The sequence below is a fragment of the Macrobrachium nipponense genome, chromosome 28, assembly GCF_015104395.2.
Source record: "Macrobrachium nipponense isolate FS-2020 chromosome 28, ASM1510439v2, whole genome shotgun sequence".
Classification (NCBI taxonomy): Eukaryota; Metazoa; Arthropoda; class Malacostraca; order Decapoda; family Palaemonidae; genus Macrobrachium; species Macrobrachium nipponense.
Window position 1 is genome coordinate 55,870,837 of NC_087217.1, and position 24,637 is coordinate 55,895,473.

Below are 24,637 nucleotides of genomic sequence, written 5' to 3' on the forward strand. Positions count from 1 at the left end.
GTTATTCATAAGTATATACAGTGGTCCCCCCGTATTCGCGGGGGGATGCGTACCAGACCCCCCCTGGGAATAGTTATAACCCGCGAATGTTTGGAACCCTTATAAAAATGCTAAAAACAGCCTATTTTGCTAGTTAAAACTCAAGAAAAACCCACTAAAAATTTTCCTACATGGTTTTTTAAATAGTTTTATCACAAAAAGTGCATTTTACGATGAAATTCATCAAAAAAACCAAGAATGTGGATATTTATCATAGAAAAATACCGCGAATTTTCCGCGAATAATGCAAGGAAACGTTCCCTAGAGAAATCCGCGAATGTGTGAGTCCGCGAATCTGGAGAACGCGAATACGGGGGGTCCACTGTAGTAAGACTAAATGCAAACTGGGACTAGTTCTAGATACAAAACATATGGAAATTATCACAAGTATATACAATATGTGGCATCCAAGGTACAGTACGACTACAATGACGACTGAGCTACGGCAAGAATGCTAGCGAGGCAGGTAGGAAAGAGATGTAAGGAGAGACATAGGATAAACTACTTACTACTAAATTAAGCAGTGTCAGGGGAAACTGTGTTTCCGGCTGCCACTGCTGGAAATTTAAAGGGCTTCTAAGGACTTAAGATAATGGCGTTTGAATACTGTCGGAGATTTCCAGCCTGTGTACTTCTTCAGATCTTCAAAATTCATGTGTTGAAAATAATTAATAGAGGTAGCTACTGCCTTAACATCATGTACCCGTGGGAAGGACTGCAGGTTGGCCTGTTTTATAAGGTATAAAATCTGTTGCCTAATTCCTTTCAAGGAAATGGTGCCTCCTTTTCTCTAATGAACAGAGGGCCTGAAGATATCAGGGCAGTTCTACTTAGATATGCTCTTAGTGAAGTAACTGGACATACGGACGGGTTCTGTGGAAGTGGGACAATTTTCCATGGGGCCCATCTATCCAGTGGGTCCTCATTTTTAGCTAGAAATTGGTGATCTGGAGAAAGTAACACTTCTCCTGAAGGGAGAAACTCTATATGATCTGATTCTCTAGATAGAGCCGACAGTTCAGATATTCTGGCTCCTGAGGCCAAACTTATTAGGAATAATGTTTTCCTTAAGAGAGCTATATAGTCACGAGTCACTATTAGTGTCCGAGGCCAATTTAAGGACATCATTTAAGAACCATGACCCTTTAGAATAGGAAGCCAGTTTAGCCTTGTCAGCCCCAGGATGGTGAGCCGGAAGCTTACGGACAAGGCTGGTACCTGACTTCTTAGACAGGGACTTCTGAAGGCGATTTAGCCTCGCTTGCCTTTGACTTTAGGGATTGCCAAGGTGGACTTCGGCCTGACCGACTGAAGTCCCCGGGTGAATCCCTAGAAAGAGGTTGAAGTCAAAGGGGAAGCAGCTCTAGATGGGCTCAAGGAAAGCCCTTGAGCCCCTAAAGTACCTGCCTCACAAACATTCTTACCGTTACCCATGCCTTCAACAGCCATGGGCTCGAGGTCCAGATCCAGGGCAGCTACTTCCTGCGCCACTTCCTGCGTGGAAGCCTCCTCCGGGGGCTGAGCGACCGCCTCTTGAATGGAAGCGATCAGGGGAGCTGCCACTTCGGGGTCTACGGACGACGTGCTCTTCCCGCCGGGGAAGATGAGAGTGGCCATCTCCTTGGAAAGGATGTAGGGTTGGCCCTTGGTAACGTTACAGCCAAACCCACCAATCTAGGCCTTCAGGGTGGCTAAAGCAGTCTCCCGGGCCGCTTGGACACCCTGGAAAAAAAAAAAAAAAAGAGGGTTAACGTTAGTACTCAAGACTAACCCTAGGTTAAACCGTAACTTATTCTAAAGGACATATCAAATTGACATAAATTTCATTGGTCCTCATTGCATTACTGTGTGAACTCCAGAACGGCACCTACGAGCTCGTAGCATATGAGGCAACTCTCATGGTGCCATACCACGGACTCATTGAGGCGGATCGCGCATGTGGAGTGGGTCCGGCAGACCTCGTGTCCACAGGGGTCTTGGAGGACAGCGTTGCAGCCAGCCTCCATACAATGGGTGACCTGCAAGTGAAATGATACATGAGTATCACCACTAACCTTCCGGACGAGGTCCGTGGTTGTGATATACCATGACGCCAGAGTACTCCGGTGTTAATAAGTAACATGGTCCAGTCTCTACCCGCTCTTTAGCCGTGTACTGCGGTGAGGCATCCGGTAGGATCGGTAGGACAGCCTGAAACAGTGTGTTTCCGGCGATGCCAGAGATCAATTTAATCACTGAATCAGGATAACCACCTATTCCATACACCGGAGCAAGGAGTAGTCCGAACAAACACCAGGTGAGGAGCAGGGGAAGACCAGGAAAGAAAGTTACATGGCGGAGTTTGACAACTCCGTCGTAGGGTAACTTAAAACTAGAACAAGGTGGGAGATGATCCCTGGCGGGGTTGGAGGACTCCACCAATAACTTAAAACTAAAGGTAATGGATGTCATTATATGTAAAAGAACATGCATGCAACAAGCGTACCCTTTAAGGGAGGTCGGAGCCTCCACAATAATCAACCATACCAAAGTGGGCCTGGCTACGCCGGGGTCCTGCATCCGCCGGAGCGGGGAGGAGATGGTGATTAATGATAGGGAAACGCGACCCGAGAGCCGAGGAGAACCGAGCTCCACCGAGCCTGGTGGCCAACTGAGGCTCGGCCAAGCAGGGCTCCCTCCTACGCCTCTGGGAAGAACGGCAGGGTAGCTGGCCAGCTCGTCGAGAGCCCTCCAGCCACCTCCCCTGTCCCCCTTGAGGGGGGAGGGGGAGGGTTTGCTTGGATCGGCTGCCTGAGACAGCGTGAGCGAGCGTACCTCCCCCAAGGTGGGGGGAAGAGGGACAGGAAGGGTCGAAGCGGGGTGGCTCGTAAGCGGTCGCCTGGAACTCTCTCGGCCGGGTGAACATCCACGCGGTGAAAAAGGTCAGGCGATCAAAGGAGGCCTATAGGCCAACCGAAGCCGTCTCAATGAACATGTAACACATAAAATAAACACCCTATCCTAACACGGGGGGTAAAGGAAGAAAAGTGAGATGAGAGAGAAAGAGCAATGTCCTGGAGAAGCTGGGCAGAGCCAACCGAGAAGGATGGTCAAGCCTGACAACTCCGAGCAGCTAGCCTAATGCTGTGACGAAAAGACGCGGGGCAGGTGGCCAGGGTGGCTTGAGGACAAAGGGAGAAGGACCAGGGTCCTTCGGGCAAGGGCGCCTAACGAAGAGGTAACTTGACAACTAAAAGATACATGCATGCATGAACATCTGGGCTGAAAGGTAAATACGTAGGCTACGAACCAAGAGCGCATGCTTGGACAAAATCCCCCATGTGGATAAAATAACAAAAAAGTCAATAAATTGCATCACTGAAAATCATAGGAAGGTACTGCTAAACAAAGAATCGAGCCCAAATGGTATGGGGGACCGATTGGGACACGAAACAAGGTAAAACGAGGGAGCAAGCCGAGTATGGCGGCGCGGGAACGGCGTCTTATAAAAACCTAAATAATTTGGTTAAACGTGCCAAGGGCAGCCCCTAAATAGTGTCAACCATTAATAGCAGTACTTAACTTGGATGCAGCAATAGCTTGACGTTCCATGATGATGGTAGAAAAATTCCAGGAAGAAAACACGACACAGCAAAGAAAAACGCATGTGGCATGGGTCGTGCTATCAAAGGAATGACGTCAAGAGGCGCTAGCTGTAACGGTAGCGGGTAGTGGGCCTTAGATTGGCTCCTCTGTAGATGAGGGATATTGAAGAAGGATGAATCTAATGGCAAAGGACCTCTGGGGGTGGTTTCACTCGCCCCAGAAACCATACAGACACCTTAAATAAAGGTGAGCGAACCAGAATACTCTAGCATTTCCATATTAGCTTTTTTCTCTGGTATCATAGCAATATTTATACCTTAGAAATGTGTGCTAAAGGGACATTTCACAGAGCGACACAGGCTGAGCCCAGAAATAAGGACTTGCGACATACTCCCGATCGAGCTCTAATAAGTACTCGTCTATGTTCCTTGGTTGGAGGCCTCCCAAATTCCTACGAATGCCCCTAAGGACACCCCAATGCTTCCTAGGGGTTACTAAAGGCACATGAGACACAACTTGTGATCCTAAACCACTTTCATACACACGTGGCCGCACAGAACGGCGTTGAGGCGCGAGGTCATCCTTAGTGCTTGGTCCTTCGCCAGCATCCAAGTCCCAAAATACACCTCACACGATCCCTTCCGACGGGTAAAATGCACCTTTTGCGTTCCATACGTCGTTGAGACATCTCTATGAACGTCCTGTAGCAACACAAATATTCAAAGTCTCGCACAAGTTCTGCAAAACACAATTGCGGCAAAAGATCGCTCTCGGACAGCGCGTCGCTGATGCTTGCTTATGCGAGGAGGAGGGATATGGCGCATGCGCACTTGGGTCATGCTTCTAACCAAAACAACAGCTTGATCCGTGATTGAAAAGTTTTCGGCTGGTAGGCCTATAAGTATTTTTCCGCAAATTAAAAAAAAAAACTTTGTCGACGTAAAATACACCCAATCGGCACCCAGAAGACATTTTATCTCGACGTTTAATACGTCCAATCGGCGTAAGAGGGTTAAGCTAAACCATGTTACACAATGAAGCCTGGCAAGTAGATAAGTACTTATGTCTTTCACAATTTTCTTTTATAAAGTAATAGCCAAATGAGACAAGAGCATTAATAATCTACATGTACTTCCATGCTCTAAACTGACCTATTCTGAGGGTTGGTGAGCATGACCTGAAGCGTAAATCAGTATGGAGTGGCTGAAATTGACCTAAAGGTTTCAACCAATGATGTATGATAGCCTAAACTGATTTATGATGTGTTTTGGACAAGTAAGAAATTCTAAATTTCTATATGCCACTCCATTTAAACAGCAATGATGAAAAACTAAGAGAGATTAAAGACAATGGCAAGCAAATACACATAGCATATACTGTAGTTCACCTGCATGTTAAGCATATACATACTACATGCGTACACTCATGCATATACATGGTGTACATATATACATGCACAAAGACAGAAAGATGAGCAAGAAACTTTCAGGAAATATGGCTGGGCAGTTTATAGATACATCATCATAATCTTTTCAAGCTTTTCAGTTTGCTGGTCTTTTCAACTTCAGAAAGCTTACTTTAATATTAAAGTAAATGAAAAGAAAATAAATTAAAAATTGTAGTACTTTTAATTCAAATAAAAGTAAAAAATGACACGGCTGAATGTGGCAGCTCACCAACCAAAACAAGAAATTCAACTAATGAGTACTGCCGCCTTATTTTTGTTTTCAAATGCTGCTACTCAAAAGTAGTGTGTGTACACACACAAACGTAGTAGTATGTTTTTGTTGAAGTTAAACTTCTCTTGAATAAAATTTTCTCTTTTAAACCATACCATGATAAATTGCAATTTCTATACCTCAAAACACCATAACAAGTATACGTGGTGCACTTAACATGGGAAAAGTCACCTTAAAAAAACAAAAGGAGAAAAAAAAACGTCAGTAAGGCTGTAAATGACCTAGATAAACGGTGTGTGGCTGCCACAGACAACTTTTGCAGTGGCATGAAATTTTAAATGTTTAGTATAAAACAAATAGAACAGTTCTATTATCCATATGTGAATCAGATCTACTGTATTACCCTTAAGAAAGTACTATACAAGATCAAACAATAAACTTGCCTTGTTTTCTCAAGTCTTTCACTTTTCAATTTAATCTCCTCATCTGCACAGGTTATCTTCTGCTCAAGAGAATTTAAGAATTTCTGACATTCTTTTGCTTTATTGCCAACTTCTGACAGCAGATTTCGGTGCTTCTTCCCCTCAAGCTTATGTGTAGCAATTATGGATATCATGTCATCACGCAGCACCTAAGTGGGAAAAGTATAAAATTTACATTGTAAAAGATCACTAGTATTAGTAATGCTTGTGCTATCAGGTGAGATTCAAGATGGGTAAAAAAATAAAATAAAAAAAGGTGTCAAGAGAATTCAATGTGCCCCATTGTGTGGCAAAAGGTTGTAATTGTGAACGAGTATAGCTATGGCTAAAAAGTAACAAGTGAAAGCTTTTTTGGCCTGTGTAAGTCTTACTGGTTTAGAGAACATGAAAGCCTAGTTGTGCATCATTTAATCGCAAAGGTCCATGAAACTATGTGGAAAAATGTTTTGACAGGTATTAAATAGTTGGGAAAACATGGTTTTCTTAGAAAAATTTTATTTCTGGGCTCAGCTCGTGTCGCTGCGCGAAATATCCTTTAATCTATTATTTCTAGGGTAAATGTACTAACACATACCAGAGAATAAATAAATAAAGAAAAAGGTCAGTACAACTGACTCTCCTCACCCTCCCATAGAGTGTCGGTATGAACACTATGGCGAGTGAGACCACTACCACGAGCCAAATGCCAATAGAATTCTCCCACTACAAAATCCCCCAAAGAGGGGACCGACCCACAGAGTGGGCAGCACATACTACTACTACTCCATCCATGCTGCCGACTGCTGCGCCTCTGGTGGACATCCTTTTCAGTTAGCGCACACGATACACACGTGCCATTTTCTTCTCTGTGTTTTTGTGCCCTTTCTTTTGGATTTTATTACAATGGAGCGTGCAGCCATCGCAGCAGCTAAGTTAAGTACTCAGTGTTTATTGCTATTTGGTTTTTTCCGGCCCTGAGCACGTATTGCCGTTTTTTAGGTATAAATACGATCTCTAGGTCGGAAGCATGGCAGCATGGTTCTGCCTCGTGATGGGTCCGTTCTGGGTCGCCCATACCCAGAGCATCCCCTGTCTTTGTACGCTCTATTTATTATCCTCCGATTTGTTTAGGGTAAGATCTACACGGTTTTGTCATGCATGCATGTCTTTTACCTTATGTAGGCTCTTCTATCCAGACCCTAGCCACGGCTCTTAGTATCGGCCTCGGCTAGCTTTGAGTGGTAGACTTGCCTTCGGGTTAGTCGTACACTCCTGGATTTTTTCTCCTACTATTTTGTTTTTCTTTCTTTCATTTTATTATTCATTTTATTATCTATGTGTTATTGTTAGGTTAGTCAGGCGTCTGGCTCGCTTAGCCTAGGTTACAGGCTATTGGGCCTTTATGTTACCTGCTTGTCAGCTCGGTTGCTTCCCGATAGCATCTCTCGCTGATCAGTTGGTTTTGTTTTAGGCTTAGTTTGTTGTTCTTATCGCCCCGTGGTCACTATGTGATCACGAGGCAGCAGACGCCTGTCCAGTCACCTTTCTCCGCTCTCATAGAGGTCGGGGGGGTGGCTAGACCTGCCCATGCTCGCTCCGCATACCCGAGCCTGCCTCCCTCTCTCCCCCCAGGCGGAGGGGGTAGAGGGACGGGACAGACCCAGACTGGACTCGACCTCTCCGGCTCTCGGTCCGGTCGGATGGTAAGGTGGGGGGGGACTGGCCTTTCCCCCTCTCCATTACTACTTCGTCGCTCCGTTACTAGCCCGAGTCTGTATGCCCCCGCTCTTTCCCACCTTACTAGGGCTCCTTTACCACCGGAGGCCTGGGCATCTTAGCCGGAAAGGTACTAAGTCTAATAACCCCACGGGGGTGACCGGAAGCATAACTAGTCGGTCCCTTCTAACCTCTCCGTTTCACTGAGTTATCACTCCGCCTCGCACTGGACTTAGTCCGGTTCGTTCGAGCTTTTAGGTTAAGATGTTCAGTTTATTTTAAGTACCTTAAACCATTCCCCTCCCTTCTTTTTTACCGGATACCTCCGGGGTTTATAGCCTATTCAGGCTAGTAAGGGAGGGGGCTATGCCCGATTTTTTCCGAGCTCCGGCATGCAACGGAGTTTCTTTCTGTCCTTTAGCCTGTAAGTGATATCTTTAAGATACTCATGTGTCTTTCCACTTACAGACCACCAACTGTGAGGCATCCGGGATGCGCCCGCCACACTTCAGGAACCCTGTTGGACACGAAGTTTTTGCCGGTCCCATGCTCCATGCGCGACTCCGCACGGGGACATCCAGGTCTGGTACCATGAGACCGTGTACCATATGTTACGATCTTGGTGAGCCAGCTGTTAGACGGGGTGGGTAAGTATTGCCGTCTCCGGTAGCTGGTCCGCATCTGTTTTAGTTTTTTGGGGGCTTAAGTATGCATTAATCACTCTAACTTAAGGAAAATTCAAGGGGCCTTATAGCCCCTATAAGTTAAGTTATGCTTTAAGTTACCTTTAGTTTTAAGTTATTCTTAAATCTAATCGATACCCTCTCTTCCAGGCGCCGGCAGTGAGGGATACCGCACTGGCAACCCTGCGGGCCGGGGGGGTCGGCGGTTTTGGGAAGAACGCCGCCAAGGGTATGCCCTACATCGTGGAGAAAAGGTTGGCGGTACTAATCTTCCCCGGAGGCAAGGCGACAGGATAAACGTTCGACCCAGTAGAGGCGGCCCCGACTATCGCCTTCATCCAGCAACAGCTGGCTGCCTCATTGACTGACCAAGGCCAGGACATCTCCTCGGAAGTCGCGACGTTGGATATTAATGTAGAACCTATGGTAGGTGTAGACGACCTGTTGGTCGAGGTAGGTAAGGTAGACACCCAAGGGATACCCTTGGGCGTAACTGTTTTCTTCTACTCCTGCAAACCTCTCCATCCTTCCAAGCTTTACGGGTGATGAATTGTATACTCCTCCTGACGCTTCGGTTAGACCCAAGGTCAAGGGTCAAACAGTGAAATCCTTGACAAAGACGTCGTCGTCGTCTAAGAAGACGGCTTCGGCGTCATCCTCCTCTCGTAAGTCTCCGGCTAGGAATCCCGGAGCAGACAGATCTAAAGCTTCTGGGTCCGGCTCTAAGTCCTCGAGGAGTAAATCCTCCAGAGAGAGACTCTCACACTCCGGCAGAGTCGTCAGTTCCGCTACCCTTGGTTCCAATTCAGAGCCACCCCTCCACCTCCGCAGCAGCTCGGCTTTGGACTCCAATGCTGGCCTGTTGCAACAGGTGGGCGACTGGTTGGGTCTTTAAAGAGTAGCATGGAACAAATGATCTCTCGGTTGTCGGATAGGATTACTTCTCAAGACTCCATTATAGCCGGACTGAGCCAAGCTCCTCTAGCCTCTCCTCCACCTTTCAATGCAGGTGGAGCCCAGCTTCCCCCGTATGACTCTCTACCTCCGTTCTCGATGAACAACCCGTGGAGAGTAGCGTCATACGCCCCCTTCCAAGACGGACTCATTTCTATACCGGAATTTGGAACTCGAAGGATAGAGGACTTCGCGTTCTACCCGGAAGACCTTCAGCCTCCGTTCATCGGCTACGCAAGGCTCACCGCCTCAGCCATAATTCGAGATGATAGGGTACCAAAGGAGACAGTCCTCTATTCCACGTGACCAGGCTCAGAGAGAATGGCTCAGGTGTTTAGAGGACATGGATTGTTCTAATACGAAAATCCAACCTTTCAAGAGTCCCTTTACGATCTTCACGATGGATGAGAGTACCCCGCTCCCTTTCCTGACAAAGATCGCGACGTCTACCATTCCAGCGGCCCAGAAGGGGGACCCCATGCCTCAACTGAAGGAAGCAGATCCTACATCTCCGTTACTTCCTTCAGCCGGAGAATTATGGGAAGACTTACCGAACACCTTCTCAGCTGGCAAACTCAAACCGGACTGTGCTATGGAGCAGTTTGGTGAAAAGCTACCCAGCTTCCAGATAGCCTTATTCAGGCTGAATTTGACGCTAAATCGCGATTAGCCAGATCGATTAATTCTATGGCTATGACCGAGGTGGCCACCATAGCCTATGGTTCAGAGCCGCTTTTCAAACTTATGACCAAATCCCTGACTCAAACGGTACAGTCAGATATGTTTGAGTTTGCCACTGCTAGGACGAATTGTAGGAAGCATGTCCTACAAGAAGCAACCATTCGGCACGAGCCGAATAGGTTACTCTCGTCGAGCATCTGGGGAGCAGATCTCTTCCCAGAAGCAATGGTGAAGGAAGTCCAGTCAGAGGCGACGAGGTTGAACCAGAGCCTTAAGGACCGTTGGGGCCTTATACGGCTAAGAGGAGGCAAGATCTTGCAGCTAGAGGTAAAGGGCAAAGGAACCCAGACGTTTCCAGCCCTACCAGAAAAAAAGCAGCCACGCTTTTCTCAACAAGTTCCGGCGGTTTCCCTTAGTGCAAACAGCCCAGCCTTCCACTTCAAAGGCTCAATCACAGCCAATTTACGTAATCTCTCCTCAGCCTCAGCCCTCCACCTCTTACGCCATCTCTCCAGCTTACAATCAAGCCTTCGAGAGTCAATCTTCACAGAAGTATGACCGCTCGGGTAAGGGAGCAGAGGTAAGCGTTCCTTTCGTGGGAGAGGATCGGGAGGGCCCTTTAATAGGGGAAAACACTTCAGAGGAGGCCGAGGAGGTTACCAGAACCAATGAAGAACTTCAGGTAGGAGGGAGGCTGTTTCACTTTCGCCACCGGTGGAACTTCAGCAAGTGGGCTCAGAGCATTGTGTCAAAAGGTCCTGGTTGGAGCTGGTTAACAAACCACCTCCATCCAGGCCTTTCCGTCAACTTCCTTCCAACGAACTGACGGAGTATGCGGAGGATCTCCTTCAGAAAGGAGCTATAGCGAGAGTCAAAAGATTAAATTTCGAAGGTCCGCTTGTTCAGCGGTGCCAAGAAGGCTCACAAAAAAGAAGAGTAATCTTAGACTTGTCCCGCTTAAACTTAGCCATTATTCGCTGCGACAAGTTCAAGATGCTCACGATCTCGCAGGTGCGGACCTTACTTCCCCGTGGGGCCGTCACCACCTCTATCGATCTTACAGACGCTTACTATCATATCCCTATTGCAAGACACTTCCGTCCTTATCTAGGCTTCAAGATAGGAGACCAGACATTCTCCTTCATGGTAGTTCCTTTCGGGCTCAACGTAGCACCCAGAGTGTTTACGAAGCTGGCGGAAGTAGTTGTTCAACAACTCAGATCGCAAGGGGTTATGGTAGTAGCGTATCTCGACGATTGGTTGATCTGGGCTTCAACAGTCGAGGAATGCAACAAAGCAACACTGAAAGTGATTCAGTTCCTGGAATATCTAGGCTTCAAGATAAACAGGACCAAATCAAGACTCACTCCAGAGTCAAACTTTCAGTGGCTAGGCATTCAATGGAATCTATCCTCCCATACTCTGTCGATTCCATCGTCCAAGAGAAGGAAATAGCGAAGTCAGTCAAGCAATTTCTGAGTCACAAACTGGCTTCAAGAAGATCTCAGGAAAGGATCCTGGGTTCTCTCCAGTTTGCATCAGTGAGAACATCCTAATGAAAGCCAAACTGAAAGACCTAACCAGAATCTGGCGCTCACGAGCAAATATCAGGTCCAGGGACAAATTGTCCTCAGTCCCTCTGATTCTAAAGAATCAGACTTCGGCCGTGGGCGAAAGTCAAGAACCTATCGGTGTCAGTGCCCCTTCAGTTTCCTCCTCCAGGGGATCAACTATCCACACAGACGTTCCATTAAGCGGTTGGGGAGGATATTCCCAGTTCAAAAAGGTTCAGGGAACGTGGTCACCTCAGTTCCGTCGTTCCATATAAACGTACTGGAGGCAATGGCACTGTTTCTTGACTCTAAAAAGGTTACGACCGCCAAAGTACTCACATAAAACTAGTCCTGGACAGCGCAGTGGTAGTACATTGTATAAACAGAGGAGGCTCCAAGTCACGTCATCTAAATCATGTCATGGTACCATATTCTCCCTGGCGGACAAGTTCAGTTGGCATGTCTCTCCACCCATAGACTGGAGTGAGAAACGTCATAGCAGATGCTCTATCCCGATCAGTACCTCTAGAGTCGGAATGGTCACTGGACAACAGTTCGTTCCAATGGATTCTTCAGAGAGTTCCAGGTCTACAGGTAGATCTCTTCGCATCTCAAGCGAACCACAAACTCCCGTGTTATGTGGCCCCCAACCTGGACCCTCTGACCTATGCCACGGACGCCCTGGCTCTAGATTGGAACAAACTGGGAGAAGATTTATGTCTTTCCTCCGGTGAATCTTCTCATGAAAGTGTTAAACAAACTCAGGACATTCAAGGGTCAAGTGCTCTAGTAGCCCCATACTGGGCCGAAGAGCAATTGGTACCCTCTCATCCTGGAACTGGGTCTCCGCCCTCTTCGGATCCCCAATCCCAAGCTCTCCCAGTCAGTACAAACGAAGACTGTGTTCGCTTCCTCAGGGATTCTCAAAACCCTAACTTTAAATGGATTTTCATGAAGTTTGCAGCGAAAAGGGATGCGAATATTGACCCTCAGAATATTCTCTTCTTGGAATCAGATAAGAGAGATTCAACTTTGAGACAGTACGATGCTGCTGTCAAAAAGTTAGCAACCTTCCTGAAAGAATCAGATAATTAAGATCATGACAATCAATTCAGCTATATCCTTTTTCAGATCCTTATTTGAAAAAGGCTTAGCAGCTAGCACAATTACGACAAACAAGTCAGCCTTGAAAAAGATTTTCAATTTGGGTTCAACATAGACTTAACAGATTCCTACTTCTCGTCTATTCCCAAGGCCTGTGCTAGACTTAGACCTTCTGTAAGGCCTACGTCAGTATCTTGGTTCTTAAACGATGTTCTAAAACTGGCTTCAGAAACCAATAATGACACATGCTCATTTATAATGCTTTTAAGAAAAAAAAACCTTACTTTGTTTTTTATTAAGCTTGGTGCCTCAGGAGCTAGATTTCAGAACTGTCGGCTTTATCCAGAGATCCGGATCATATTCAGTTCCTTCCCACAGGGGAAGTACTACTTTCACCGGAACGTAGCTTTTTAGCTAAGAATGAAGATCCTTTGATGAGGTGGGAACCATGGAAGGTACTACCCCTTCCACAAGATATATCTCTTTGCCCAGTTTCAACTTTACGAGCCTTTCTATCTAGGACCTCCTCATCCTCATCGGGTCCTCTCTTTAGGAGAGAAAAAGGTGGTACTTTATCTATTAAAGGCATATCAGACCAACAAATCCTGTACTTCATTAAACAAGCCAATCCTGACTCTTTTCCAAAAGCACATGATGTCAGGGCAGTAGCCACCTCAATTAACTATTTCCAACATATGAACTTCGATGAGTTGAAAAAGTATACTGGATGGAAATCACCGACAGTGTCAAACGTCATTACTTAAAGTCTTTGGAAGCCCTGAAATTTTTCAGCAGTTTTTTTTTGCAGCGGGTAACATAGTTTCCCCTGACTCCTCCGACCTAATCCATTAGTTTATGAATAGATTCAGTCCTCCTTTCTAGCCTGCCTCACCCAACAGTTCGTCTATACCTGCCTTGTTCATTTACGATCACCTTGTGTCTTAGCTGCTTGATGATGTTATAGTGGGTGTCCCTTATTTTTTTGCTAGGGACACTCACATTTGTGATGATTACTGATCTCGTGGATGTCATCTCCTTATTTTTATGCTAGGAGATACATCTTATTATAATGGTTACGGGTTTTGTAATATTAAGTCATATACATTCTTTTATATTTTATTATTGTTGAGTTTGTTTTATCAACTTTTATATTATTGCTTTAGATTGTTTTGATACATAAGCTTTACACACAGATACCATTGTTGTACATATATGATATTTCTCCTGTATATATGTATATTACCTTAAGTTAAGAAATATTATTAGCATTAAGTATAATTAAGTAATATTTCTATTTGTATCACTGTGTATATGTATCTTTATTAGCAATTATATTGATTTATTTTTATTTTATCTTTTATTTGAGACCCTTTATATTTTGTTAAATTTCTTTACAATCTTGTGCTATTTCTCTGGTACGATTTCGCGCAGCGACACGAGCTGAGCCAGAAAAGGGATTTTGACTTAAGGAAAAATCTATTTCTGGGCGATTGGCTCGTGTCGCCAGCGAAATCCCGCCCTACCCATCCCATCGCCAAGATTGTCTGCTAACTTCAGGATGGCCACCAGAGGCGCAGCAGTCGGCAGCATGGGATGGAGTAGTAGTAGTAGGTGCTGCCCACTCTGTGGGTCGGCTCCCCTCTTGGGGGATTTTGTAGTGGGAGAATTCTATTGGCATTTGGCTCGTGGTAGTGGTCTCACTCGCCATAGTGTTCATACCGACACTCTCTGGGAGGGTGAGCGAGTCAGTTGTACTGACCTTTTCTTTATTTATTTATTCTCTGGTATGTGTTAGTACATTTACCCTAGAAATAATAGATTAAAGGATATTTCGCTGGCGACACGAGCCAATCGCCCAGAAATAGATTTTTCCTTACGTCAAAATCCCTTAAGCATAACTTTGGTTAGAAAGTGTTATACACAATGGATGGAAAAGACGTAGGAAACGGTGAGAACCAAGTATCTTTTGCAGAGAAATGCCTCTGTATGTATATGGTTTCTGCAAAAAAAAAAAAAAAAAAAAAATAAATTAAATTAAAAAAAAATTCATAAACACAATTGGGAAAGAAAAAATGGGGTAGGAAAAGTTTAAGATAGTTATAGTGTAGACTGACGTACGGCAGAGAAAATTAGGAGCAGGGGAAATAATAAAAGTCAAAACATGTGAAAATTTAAGTTGGAATGGAAGGGCTGGAAAGTGGGTGTCTTAATGAGAAGTTGAAAGTGTTGCTGTACGGGACAAGTCAAGTAAGTTTCGTTACATGGAAGTAAGGAGAGCATATGAGGAGCAAAAGTAAAATGGATACATGAAGATGATGATGTACATGAAATCAGTAAAAAATTTCAAGATGGGACCACAAGACAGATGGATAGAATGTGTAAAAAGAAAGGAGAGAAAAATTTGTCGGAAATTGTATTTTTCCTAACTATACAAACCTGAGGTCCTTTAACAATAGGAAGGTACTTAGTGGCAGCTGAACCAGTCGTAAGCTTCGAACAAGGGGGTTCGGTAGTTAACTACTTGTCCGGCAGTTGGCAGGTCAGCTCGACTGCGAGGAGAGGAGTCCCTTTGCTTTAGGCCCAGGAAACGCAGTGAGGGGTGGCATGAGGTGGAACTATGTGTAAAGGACCTTTGGTTTGTATAGTTAGGAAAAGTACAATTTCCGACAAATTGTTATTTGTTCCGATTTGTATACAAAACCTCGGTCCTTTAACAATAGGAAGACTCACTTATTGGTATGTGGAATCTGAGTTTTATGAAAAACTGGTGTTCGTCCTACCTTGGTTCCCTCCCTGGTCATAAGAGCAGAGGGAGGGATCCTAGCCTCTTCCCAGCTAATCGGGGTGAGCACCGCAGGATCAGTGGTCAGACTTCTGGACCAAATTTATAAGAGGGAGGCAAGCATACCTCTTATAAATAGCAAAGGGCAAGAACTAGTTCTTACTTCAAGAGCCAAAATGAAGCCATGGGTTTGTCTCTTGTTGGCTTCCACTCCCCCCCCCCCCCCTTGTTGGGGAGTGGTGGATAAACACTCCTATCCCTACTGAAAGAGATGGGATGGAGCTAAGTTGTGTAGCTTACCTGCATCGGCCTCCTGTTCAGCGTGGTGACGACCATGGCCCTATGCCCACAGGTAGAGAAGAATGAAGGAGGAAGAGAAGCCAGTCACTCTCTCTTTCGCTCGTCCATTCATGCAGTCACACAAGAATGCGATGCTGTTCTGTCCGCTAGGGTGCTGGGTAGACTACACAACTTGTTGAGCAGCCACTATGGGTCCTGAAGGGAAAAAAAAAAAAAAAAAAAATCCAAGGACCTGTGAGTAATATCCCGAAGGTAGAATGAAGTGAAGGTGGTCTGGTTGGCCCAAACTCCTGCCTTCAGAACCTGCACCAGGGAGAAGTTCTTGCGCAAGGGTTGGACCAATACCTCTGAACGCAAGGGTTGGACCAATACCTCTGACTTCGTGGGTTCTCAGACAAAGGGTAAGGGTGTCGTCACTACCATCCGTGTCGTACGCCCTCCTGATCACCTCACGCAGCCAGATAGAAACTGTTCTTGGAAACTTCTTTCTTGGTAACCCCGGTGCTAATGAAGAGGCGTCGACACTCAGGGCCGAGGTGCCGAGTACTCTTCAGATAGCGCCGTATTGCCCTCACAGGACAAAGTAGCATCTCATCCACATCATTATCAGTGAAATCCTTCAGGGAGGGGAGCGTGAAAGACTCGAACCGGTCGTCAGGGACCGAAGGATTCAGTCTTCCCTACGAAGTTCGGGACGAAATCGAGCGTCACAAATCCCCATCCCCTGGAATGCTTGACGTCGAAGGAAAGACCATGAAGTTCCCCTACTCTCTTTGCCGATGCCAGGGCCAGCAGAAAGACGGTCTCCTAAGGACGAGAGTCACATCCTACCCTGGGGGCCCGAGTTCACTGGGTGGGCAAGACCTCTCGAAGCTCTTCATCTGGAGGGAGATCTCGAAAGAGAAGATGTCCACACCTTGCAGTTTAAGGACTAGGGCCAGGGCGGCTCTGTATCCTTTAACTGCAGAGACGGAGAGGAGCTTCTCTCGGCGAAGGAAGACGAGGAAATCCGCTACCGGCTGAAGAATGGCTCTGAGACGGACCACTTCCCCTGGTACACAGCTGCAGAGGACTGTCTGAGGTATCCAGCCATCTCTGTTGCTGCGCTGCAAGAAAAGCCTCTCGCTCGCAAGAGATGGTGGATAACAGCCAGCCGTGAAGACACAGGGACCGAACCGACAGGTGGTACCGTTCTACATGTGGCTGGCACAGGCGGTTGTGCCAGGGGGGAATCTCTCTCGGCGCTTCAGCAAGCAGAGCCAGCAGGTCCGGATACCAAACGGCTTGAGGCTGTTTGGGTGCCACCAGGATCATCCAAAGGTTCACTGGATCATCCGAAGGTTCGCGGTGATCAGCGCCCTGCTGATCACTTTGCGAATCAGACAGAACGGGGGAAAGGCGTAGACGAAGAGGTTGTCCCATGGGTGTTGAAGAGCGTCCTCTGCAGCTGCCCATGGGTCAGGCACAACAGAGTAGAAAACCTGGAGTTTTCTGTTGTGCCGGGTGGCGAACAGATCCACGACTGGACGCTCCCACAGGTTGAAGAGCCTTTCTGCCACGTCTGGGTGGAGGGACCACTCGGTTCCTATCACCTGATCCCAACGGCTGAGCTTGTCGGCTACCATATTCCTCTTGCCTGGAATGTAGAGGGCCGACAGCTCTACTGAGTGTGCCACGGCCCACTCGTGCACCTGCAACGTCAACTGGTGCAGCGGGAGGGACACTAGGCCCCCCTGTTTATTGACGTACGCTGCTACCGTGGTGTTGTCGCTCATCAACACCACCGAGTGTCCCACCAGACGATCCTGGAACTCTTGGAGAGCGAGGAACGCGGCCTTGAGCTCCAGGACGTTGATGTGAAGGTGCTTGTCGCGATGGTCCCACACACCTGCAGTCAGCAACTCCTCCAGGTGTGCGCCATATCTCTCGGTCGATGCGTCTGAGAACAGCAATATCTCGAGAGAGAGAGAGAGAGAGAGAGAGAGAGAGAGAGAGAGAGAGAGAGAGAGAGAGAGAGAGAGAGAGAGAAGAGGCACTCCTCTTACGAGGTTCCCGTCGTCCAGCCACCAGGATAGGTTTTGCCTCACCTCTTCCGTGACGAACACGGGGGAGAAAGGAGGGTCTCTTGCCTGTGACCAACACTCCTTTAGTCTCCACTGAAGAGACCACAGGTGAAGACGCCCGTGAAGGACCAGCTTCTCGAGAGACAACAGGTGACCGATCACGACCTGCCACTGCTGAGCTGGTTGCTCCTGTAGAGACAGGAACGGTCTTGCTGCCTCCCTGCACCTGCTGATCTGCGAATCTGCGGGGAAGACTCGCCCTGCTACCGTGTCGATGCCCAGGTACTTTATCCTCTGCTTGGGCTCGAGGTCTTGTGGCGGGATCGCAAGCTTTAAAAAAGTGGCAAAACCCTCCCCACATTAACCTAATCGATCCAGCTGCCAAACCCAACCTCAGTCACACTTTCTTCTTTACACAACAAAATACAGCAGGACAATTGACCTACACCTATACAAAAACATAAAAACATACACAAAACACATGTAGTTACCAACTCCAGATATTCCAGGGCTATCCTGTGCTGTCCACTGGTCGAGGTCACAGAGATATAAACAACCACAAGCCAAAACCAAGAGCCACAACCCAACAACCAAGGACCATAACTCAACACAACAACCAAGGACCACAACCCCACAACTCAACAACACAACAACAAACAAGGAACACAACTACAACTCAACAACACAACAAACCAACAAGGAACACAACAAAAACAACCACCAAGGAATGCAACCACAACACAAAAACAACACAAAAACAACAAAGACAACAGCACAAGCACAACAACTCTAAGCAAACAACACTAACTCAACAATAACTAAAAACAAATAAACAAAACAACTTATCTGACCAAAATGCCCTCAACACACTGCTGCTAACACTACTGGCTGTCACAGGCTCTAACCAAAGACTGACTGAAAAATCACTAAAAACACAGAACTCTAACAATCAACAGCACCAGCAGACAGCCCAGAACCCACCAACAACCAATTCAGTCATTAATTATCCATACAGCAATTACGCCCTCTCTCTCTATCTCTCTTCTCTCTCTCGTCTCTTCTCTCTCTCCCTCATCTCTCTCACGACATTGTCAAATGGAACTCCATAACTCCTCCATATTTCCTCCCCTGTTACATTTGACAACATCTCCTTTCACTCACAACACCCACACTAAATAACCTTTCGCAACACCCACGGATGCTCAGATGCAGGTCACCTGGATCTTGTTTGAGGGCCCTCATACACACACTCAGTTACACCGCCATCAACTTCTCCCAGATCATTTCCAGTCAGACTACCATTACTTTCTCCCTCACTACCATCCCCCCAAATCCCATTCACTATCTCATCTACCCCTTCTAACTCTTGTCCAAACATCTCTCTTAACTCTGCCACCAAATCACTTATCCTCATTTACACTCCTGCCAAACTCCTGAAGACTCGTTCATACTGCCAACTACATCCTTACCACCTGATTCCCTTCCTGGTGAAACTTCACTAAACCCGGACAATTCAAACCCACAAACGCTATATGTATCATTCCTCCCCTCAAAGTCATCTGTATTACATGCCTTATCCACCATTTTTACCCTAACACTAACCCCTCTATCATGCAGTTCACATTTCCCCCTTTCATTCCCTTTCCTTACCTTCTTCCGCTTTCTTTCATACTCAACCAACACTAACTGCCGATCTTCCAGACCCATTTGCTCACTGACACTCAGCTCACATTTATTCACTTTCAACCACCCACTCATCACATTCTCCTGCACATACTGCCGCACACTAGAGGACCCACCCAACTGAATCCCCTTTTCATTTAGTTTCCCGAATTCCCAGCCTGACTCATCCTCTTTCGCCTACACACACTCGCCAAATGACCTTCCATTCCACATTCAACACATTTCGCACGCTGTTCTTTACACATCCTAGCATAACGCCCGTTCTTCCCGCAGTTGCCGCAAACTATGTTCATACGGGTACCCTGACATCCACTAGCTATGTGCCCTACCTGTCCACACCTATAACATTTAATATCCCTATCTTTCTTACACTCACTCACCAAATGCCCTGTTTGCCCACACCCAAAGCACGCTCCTAACGCCCAATGACATTCATTCTTCCTGTGTCCTGGCTTACCACATCTCCTCGCTCACGACTAACTGACCCTACTCTTTCAACACTCGCACTCCTATCTCTTTTAGAGCTAACTACACTCACATTACTTGTCCTGGGTTCCTTCTTAGGTCCCCAGAACGCCTCCAAGCTCGATGTGGGTTCGGTAGGTGGGAGCAGCGTTCCTTCTCCGAGGTCGTTGTGCTGACGAATCAGTAGAATCACCTCTGCAAATGACCTCTGGATCTCAGGAGTGACTGCATCCTGTGGAGACGGACCGTCAAGCCCTTCCAAAGAGAATGCCTCCCAAGAACCTCCTCCTTCCACAGGAGGAACCACGACAGACCCATACTGGTCTCTTCCTACCACTTGCGCGTACGACCTGGTTGGTCCGAGGACCGTGCCAGGTTTGTAGGGCGTCGTGGCGCGCCCCTTGATCGCTCCTGATCACCTAGCTCTTCCCGGTAAAGCCCGAGGAAGTTGAAGGGATCGGAGAGGCACCTGACGCTCCCCCCGCGCACACTAGCAGAGCTGGTGTGCTGAGGGGGTTGCAGGCGATCGTCAACCCGCGGTGGCCATCGGTCTGCAGGCCTGGTCGAACGGCTCTCCCGGGGAGAGTGGCTGGACCAAGGACAGCGGTGACGGTCCCGAGCGTCAGAAGAGCTGCTGCTGGTTCCCCTCTCCGCCCGGTCCCGGTAGGAGCGGCAGTCAGGGGTTGGTTGGTTTTATAAATTTTAGGTGTAACACCAAGCACTGGGGCAGCAAAGGCCATTCAGCGCTTACTGTATAACTATGATACTATAAGACGTGTTATATCATATAAAGCAGGTTTATTTCTTTGAGGTAATTTACTATGTTTTGAAGCGGGGCATTTTCTCCCAATAGTTCTTCAAGTGGTATGTTATATATGTTGTTGGATCTTCGTTTTCTTTCGAATTTATTACATTCAATCAGTGCATGACGGACTGTGACCAGAGTAGCGACAATGGTCACAGTAAGGGCCTGTCTTTCCTCGCCTTGCACATCAAGTATTTGTGGTGTTAAGTATGTGTGTCCTATTCTTAATCTTGTTAATATGACATCTTCCCTTCTTTGACATTGTTGTCTATTCCAAGGTTTTACAGATGGTTTAATATGCTTTAATTTATGATTCAATTCTAGCCATTCTTTTCCCATTTTGATTGACAGTATTCATTTATTGTTGTTTTAATGTCATTGTAAGGTATTTGTATTTTTTTGATAGACTCCTTTTTTACTGACTTTTTGGCTTCTTTATCCACCTCCTTCATTACCCTTTATGCCCACAATGGAAGGGACCCAACATAGTTTTATATTTATAGATTTCCGTTTTACTATTATATCTATCCACTCCCTTATTTGCTTCAATTACGGGATGAGAAACTGTGTATTGTCTTAGCGCTTCTAAAGCACTGTAAGATCCGTGTATATTACAAAGGTATCGTTTGCCTTCCTTCCCCACCATAAAGGTGTGTTTTATAGCCTCTAATATAGCATTTATCTCTGTCAGTGAATATCGAGCATATTTTGGGTTGGGGAATTTTTTCCCTTATTTTTATATTTTTTGTTACTACAGCATAGCCTACACCCTCCTTCGATTTGGAACCATCTGTATAAATACTAATGTCCCGTTTATGTTTTTCCTGGTGTGACAGAATTCACTCTTTAATTGTGCATCGGTTACCTTATTTTTATTAAATGTTTTTTCACAGATTTCTATTCTAGCATGTCTCCACGGAGGTATTTTCGGAGTGGTTATTTTTGATATGCTACTTGTTTCCTAATTTAGATGTTCTATATCAGGTTTTAATCTATTTTCCAATGGTTTAGAGGCTCTTGGTTTATTGTCATAATTATTTGTTATGTTCTTCATATATTTGGTGTTTGGATTATCATTAAGGTTATTTATTTTAGCTATATATTTTAATCCAATTTCTTCTCTTCGTACTTTCAGGGGATCTATTCCTGCTTCTACATACAGACTTTCCACGGGGAAGTTCTGTAGGCTCCGTGCATAGTCTAATACCCATGTTATGTATGACATCCAGTTTTGTTAATAGGGTTTTAGAAGCACTACCATATACTTGACACGCATAATCAAGTTTACTTAGACAAATAGCCTTATATACTTTTATCAGAGAGGTTCTATCAGCACCCCAGTCATTATGCGCAATTACTTTTATTATATTTAAGGATTTCTTACTTTTATCAGCCAGTTGTTCTATATGTTCTTTATATGTAAGTTTTTTATCAAGTATTACACCAAGGAATTTTATCTCATCATCATATTCAATTATATCATTTTTTATGAATAAAGTAGGAATTAATTCCTGTTTTCTTGATCTTGTAAATCTGATCGCTTTAGTTTTTTGCGGTGAAATTTAAAAACCCTTGTTATCGCCCATTTTTTTTTATCCTATTTATGGCTGCTTGCAATCTGTTGGTTATGTCCAGCGCTTTTTCACCACTACTATATATGACGAAGTCATCTACAAAAGGGATCCTTGGACTCCTGGTGGGATCATTTCAATTATCTCATTTATTGCTATAGCAAAACAATGCCACGCTTAGTACACTGCCTTGGGGAATTCCTTCCTCCTGGATAAATGATTCAGAGATTTCTGCCCCCGCCCACTTTTGACTTTTATATATCTTTCAGATAGGAATTCCCTAATATATTCATATAAATTGCCTCCTATTCCCATTCTATCAATTTTTTTTAAAATCCCTCCCCTCCAGGTGTATCATATGCCTTCTCTAAATCAAAAATACTCCTATTGTTTGTTTTTTACCAACCATTGCATTTTGTATCTCCCTTGTAATCATTAAGAGGGGATCTATGGTACTTTTTATTTTTCCTGAATCCAACTGTCTGTTTGATAATAGCTGTTTATTTTCTAATACCATATTAATCTGTTATTCACCATTTTTTCAAATATCTTACTTAGACAACTAGTAAGGCTATTGGCCTATAGCTGCTTGGTGACTCTGGTCTTTTCCTGGTTTTTAATCCTGGTATGATTAAAGATTCTTTCCAGTTTTAGGTATGCTGTGAGTGTGCCATAATTCATTTAAAAATTTCTAATAAGAGGTTTTGCTTTCATCTGGTAGATTTTTTATCATTTCATATCTAATGTTTGTCTTCCCCTGGAGCTGTTGGACTTGCAAGTTTCAGGACATTTTCCAGTTCTTCCATGGTGAAAGGAAGATTATAGATTTCCTGATTATTAGATTTTATTGGTATTGGGACATAATTTTTTTATTTTAATTGAATTTTTTTGTATCGTTCGAGATACTAGATGTTTTGGCGAAGCATTTACCCAATTCATTTGCTACTAGTTTGGGTTTGAAATATAGTTGTTTTCTACTTTTAATGTAGGTAATGGTTCTGGCCGATATCTAACCTGCAGTTTATTTATTTTCTTCCAGATTTCTTTGTCTTGAGTTTTAGAATTTATATTATTAAATATTTTTTTCATGAATTTCTTTTGGCTATCTTGAATATTCTTTTCTGCTTTGCTTTAGCTCTCAAATATGCAATTTTATTGGCATCACATTTTATGTCTCAGATATCTTCTAAAGCATGTCCTCGTTATCTTCCTTGCTGCTTTACATTCCTCATTCCACCAGGGTACCAGTGGTCTAGTCGATTGCCTGAGGTAACTGGAAATAGTTTCATTTGCTTTATCATCTATTGTTTTTTATTAGATGTTCATAAGCTCTATGTGGTTTGTAAAGTCAGATATTTTTTGTTAATCACGTTTCTCTTTATATAAATTCCAATTTGCTTCCTCCATTTTCCTCTTCGGTATATATGTTATATTATTATTATTTTTTAGCTCAATTTGTATTGGCCAGTGTCACTCCCAAATAATTATTATTTACTTTCCAACTGAAATCTGTGGCAATTTCTGGGGAACATAAAGTGATGTCTATTGCAGATGAGGTATTATGATAAACATCAAATCTTGTTGGAGAACCATCATTTAAAATAATCAAATTTTTGTTATCTATAAAATCTAGGACAGTGTTTCCTCTCCTGTCAGTGATGTACTTCCCCACATGGGATGTTTGGCGTTGAAGTCACCTACTAATAGGTAAGGTCTGGTAATTGTTCTATTAGATTTTCTAAATCTTCCACTTGTAATGGTCTATTATTTCCAAGATGATCTATTAAGCGACTTTCTAAAGATGTTCCATGTATATTGTGCATATTGTTATTTTTTTTTCCAGGAATACTTGAACTGCACATGCCTGTATTACCGAGTTAATCCTAACAGGTTGGCATTTGATTGACGAATGCGTTATGATTGCAGTTCCTCCTTGGCTGTTGTCATTTAAAATTGGTGTTGATTTCCACACATTATATTTATGCCAGCATTGATAACATTGTTACCTATTTTAGTTTCCTGTAAGCAAATGATATTTGCATTACATTCTCTAATTAATGATTTTAAGTTTTCATTATTTGATACGTATCCTCTAATATTCCCATTGTAAAATAGACAGTTTAAAAGGTTTTGGGTTTTGTTTTAATATCTTTATTTGTTTGTTTCCTGACTTTGAATTTTATTGAAGTTGTATAATTTTGCTGTACTTTGTTCTTCTTTTGTGGTGATGTATTTCTGCTATTGTTTTCTTTATTGGCTGAAGAGTCTCAGGTGTTCTTTTTAATTAGGGGTGCATTTAAATGCTTTTGATCTTGGGTTCTATTTCAATACTTTCTTCAATTTTATCTGATGTTTTAACTTTTTCTTTTATTTGGGTTTCTCTTTTTTCATTTTTAGTTTGCAAGCAATTTTCGTTGACTTTGTCTACTCGGTATTCATTTTTTTCCATATAGATTTTTTGGGTCTTACTGATTGTTTAATTTGTTTCTTGGATTTGGGTGGGGTTGTTTCAA

At 44.6% G+C, this 24,637-nt stretch overlaps 1 protein-coding gene across 6 annotated transcripts in view; it reads right to left on the reverse strand.

Annotated features, from left to right (window-relative positions):
* Nucleotides 1-24,637, reverse strand: part of LOC135201753 (E3 ubiquitin-protein ligase TTC3-like) — a 202,299-nt gene that overhangs the window by 105,068 nt on the left and 72,594 nt on the right. For all 6 annotated transcript variants that reach the window (XM_064230982.1, XM_064230981.1, XM_064230980.1 and 3 more), the window contains one exon: nt 5,747-5,934. In XM_064230982.1, the coding sequence (XP_064087052.1) occupies nt 5,747-5,934 (188 nt within the window). The remainder of the gene's footprint in view (nt 1-5,746; nt 5,935-24,637) is intronic.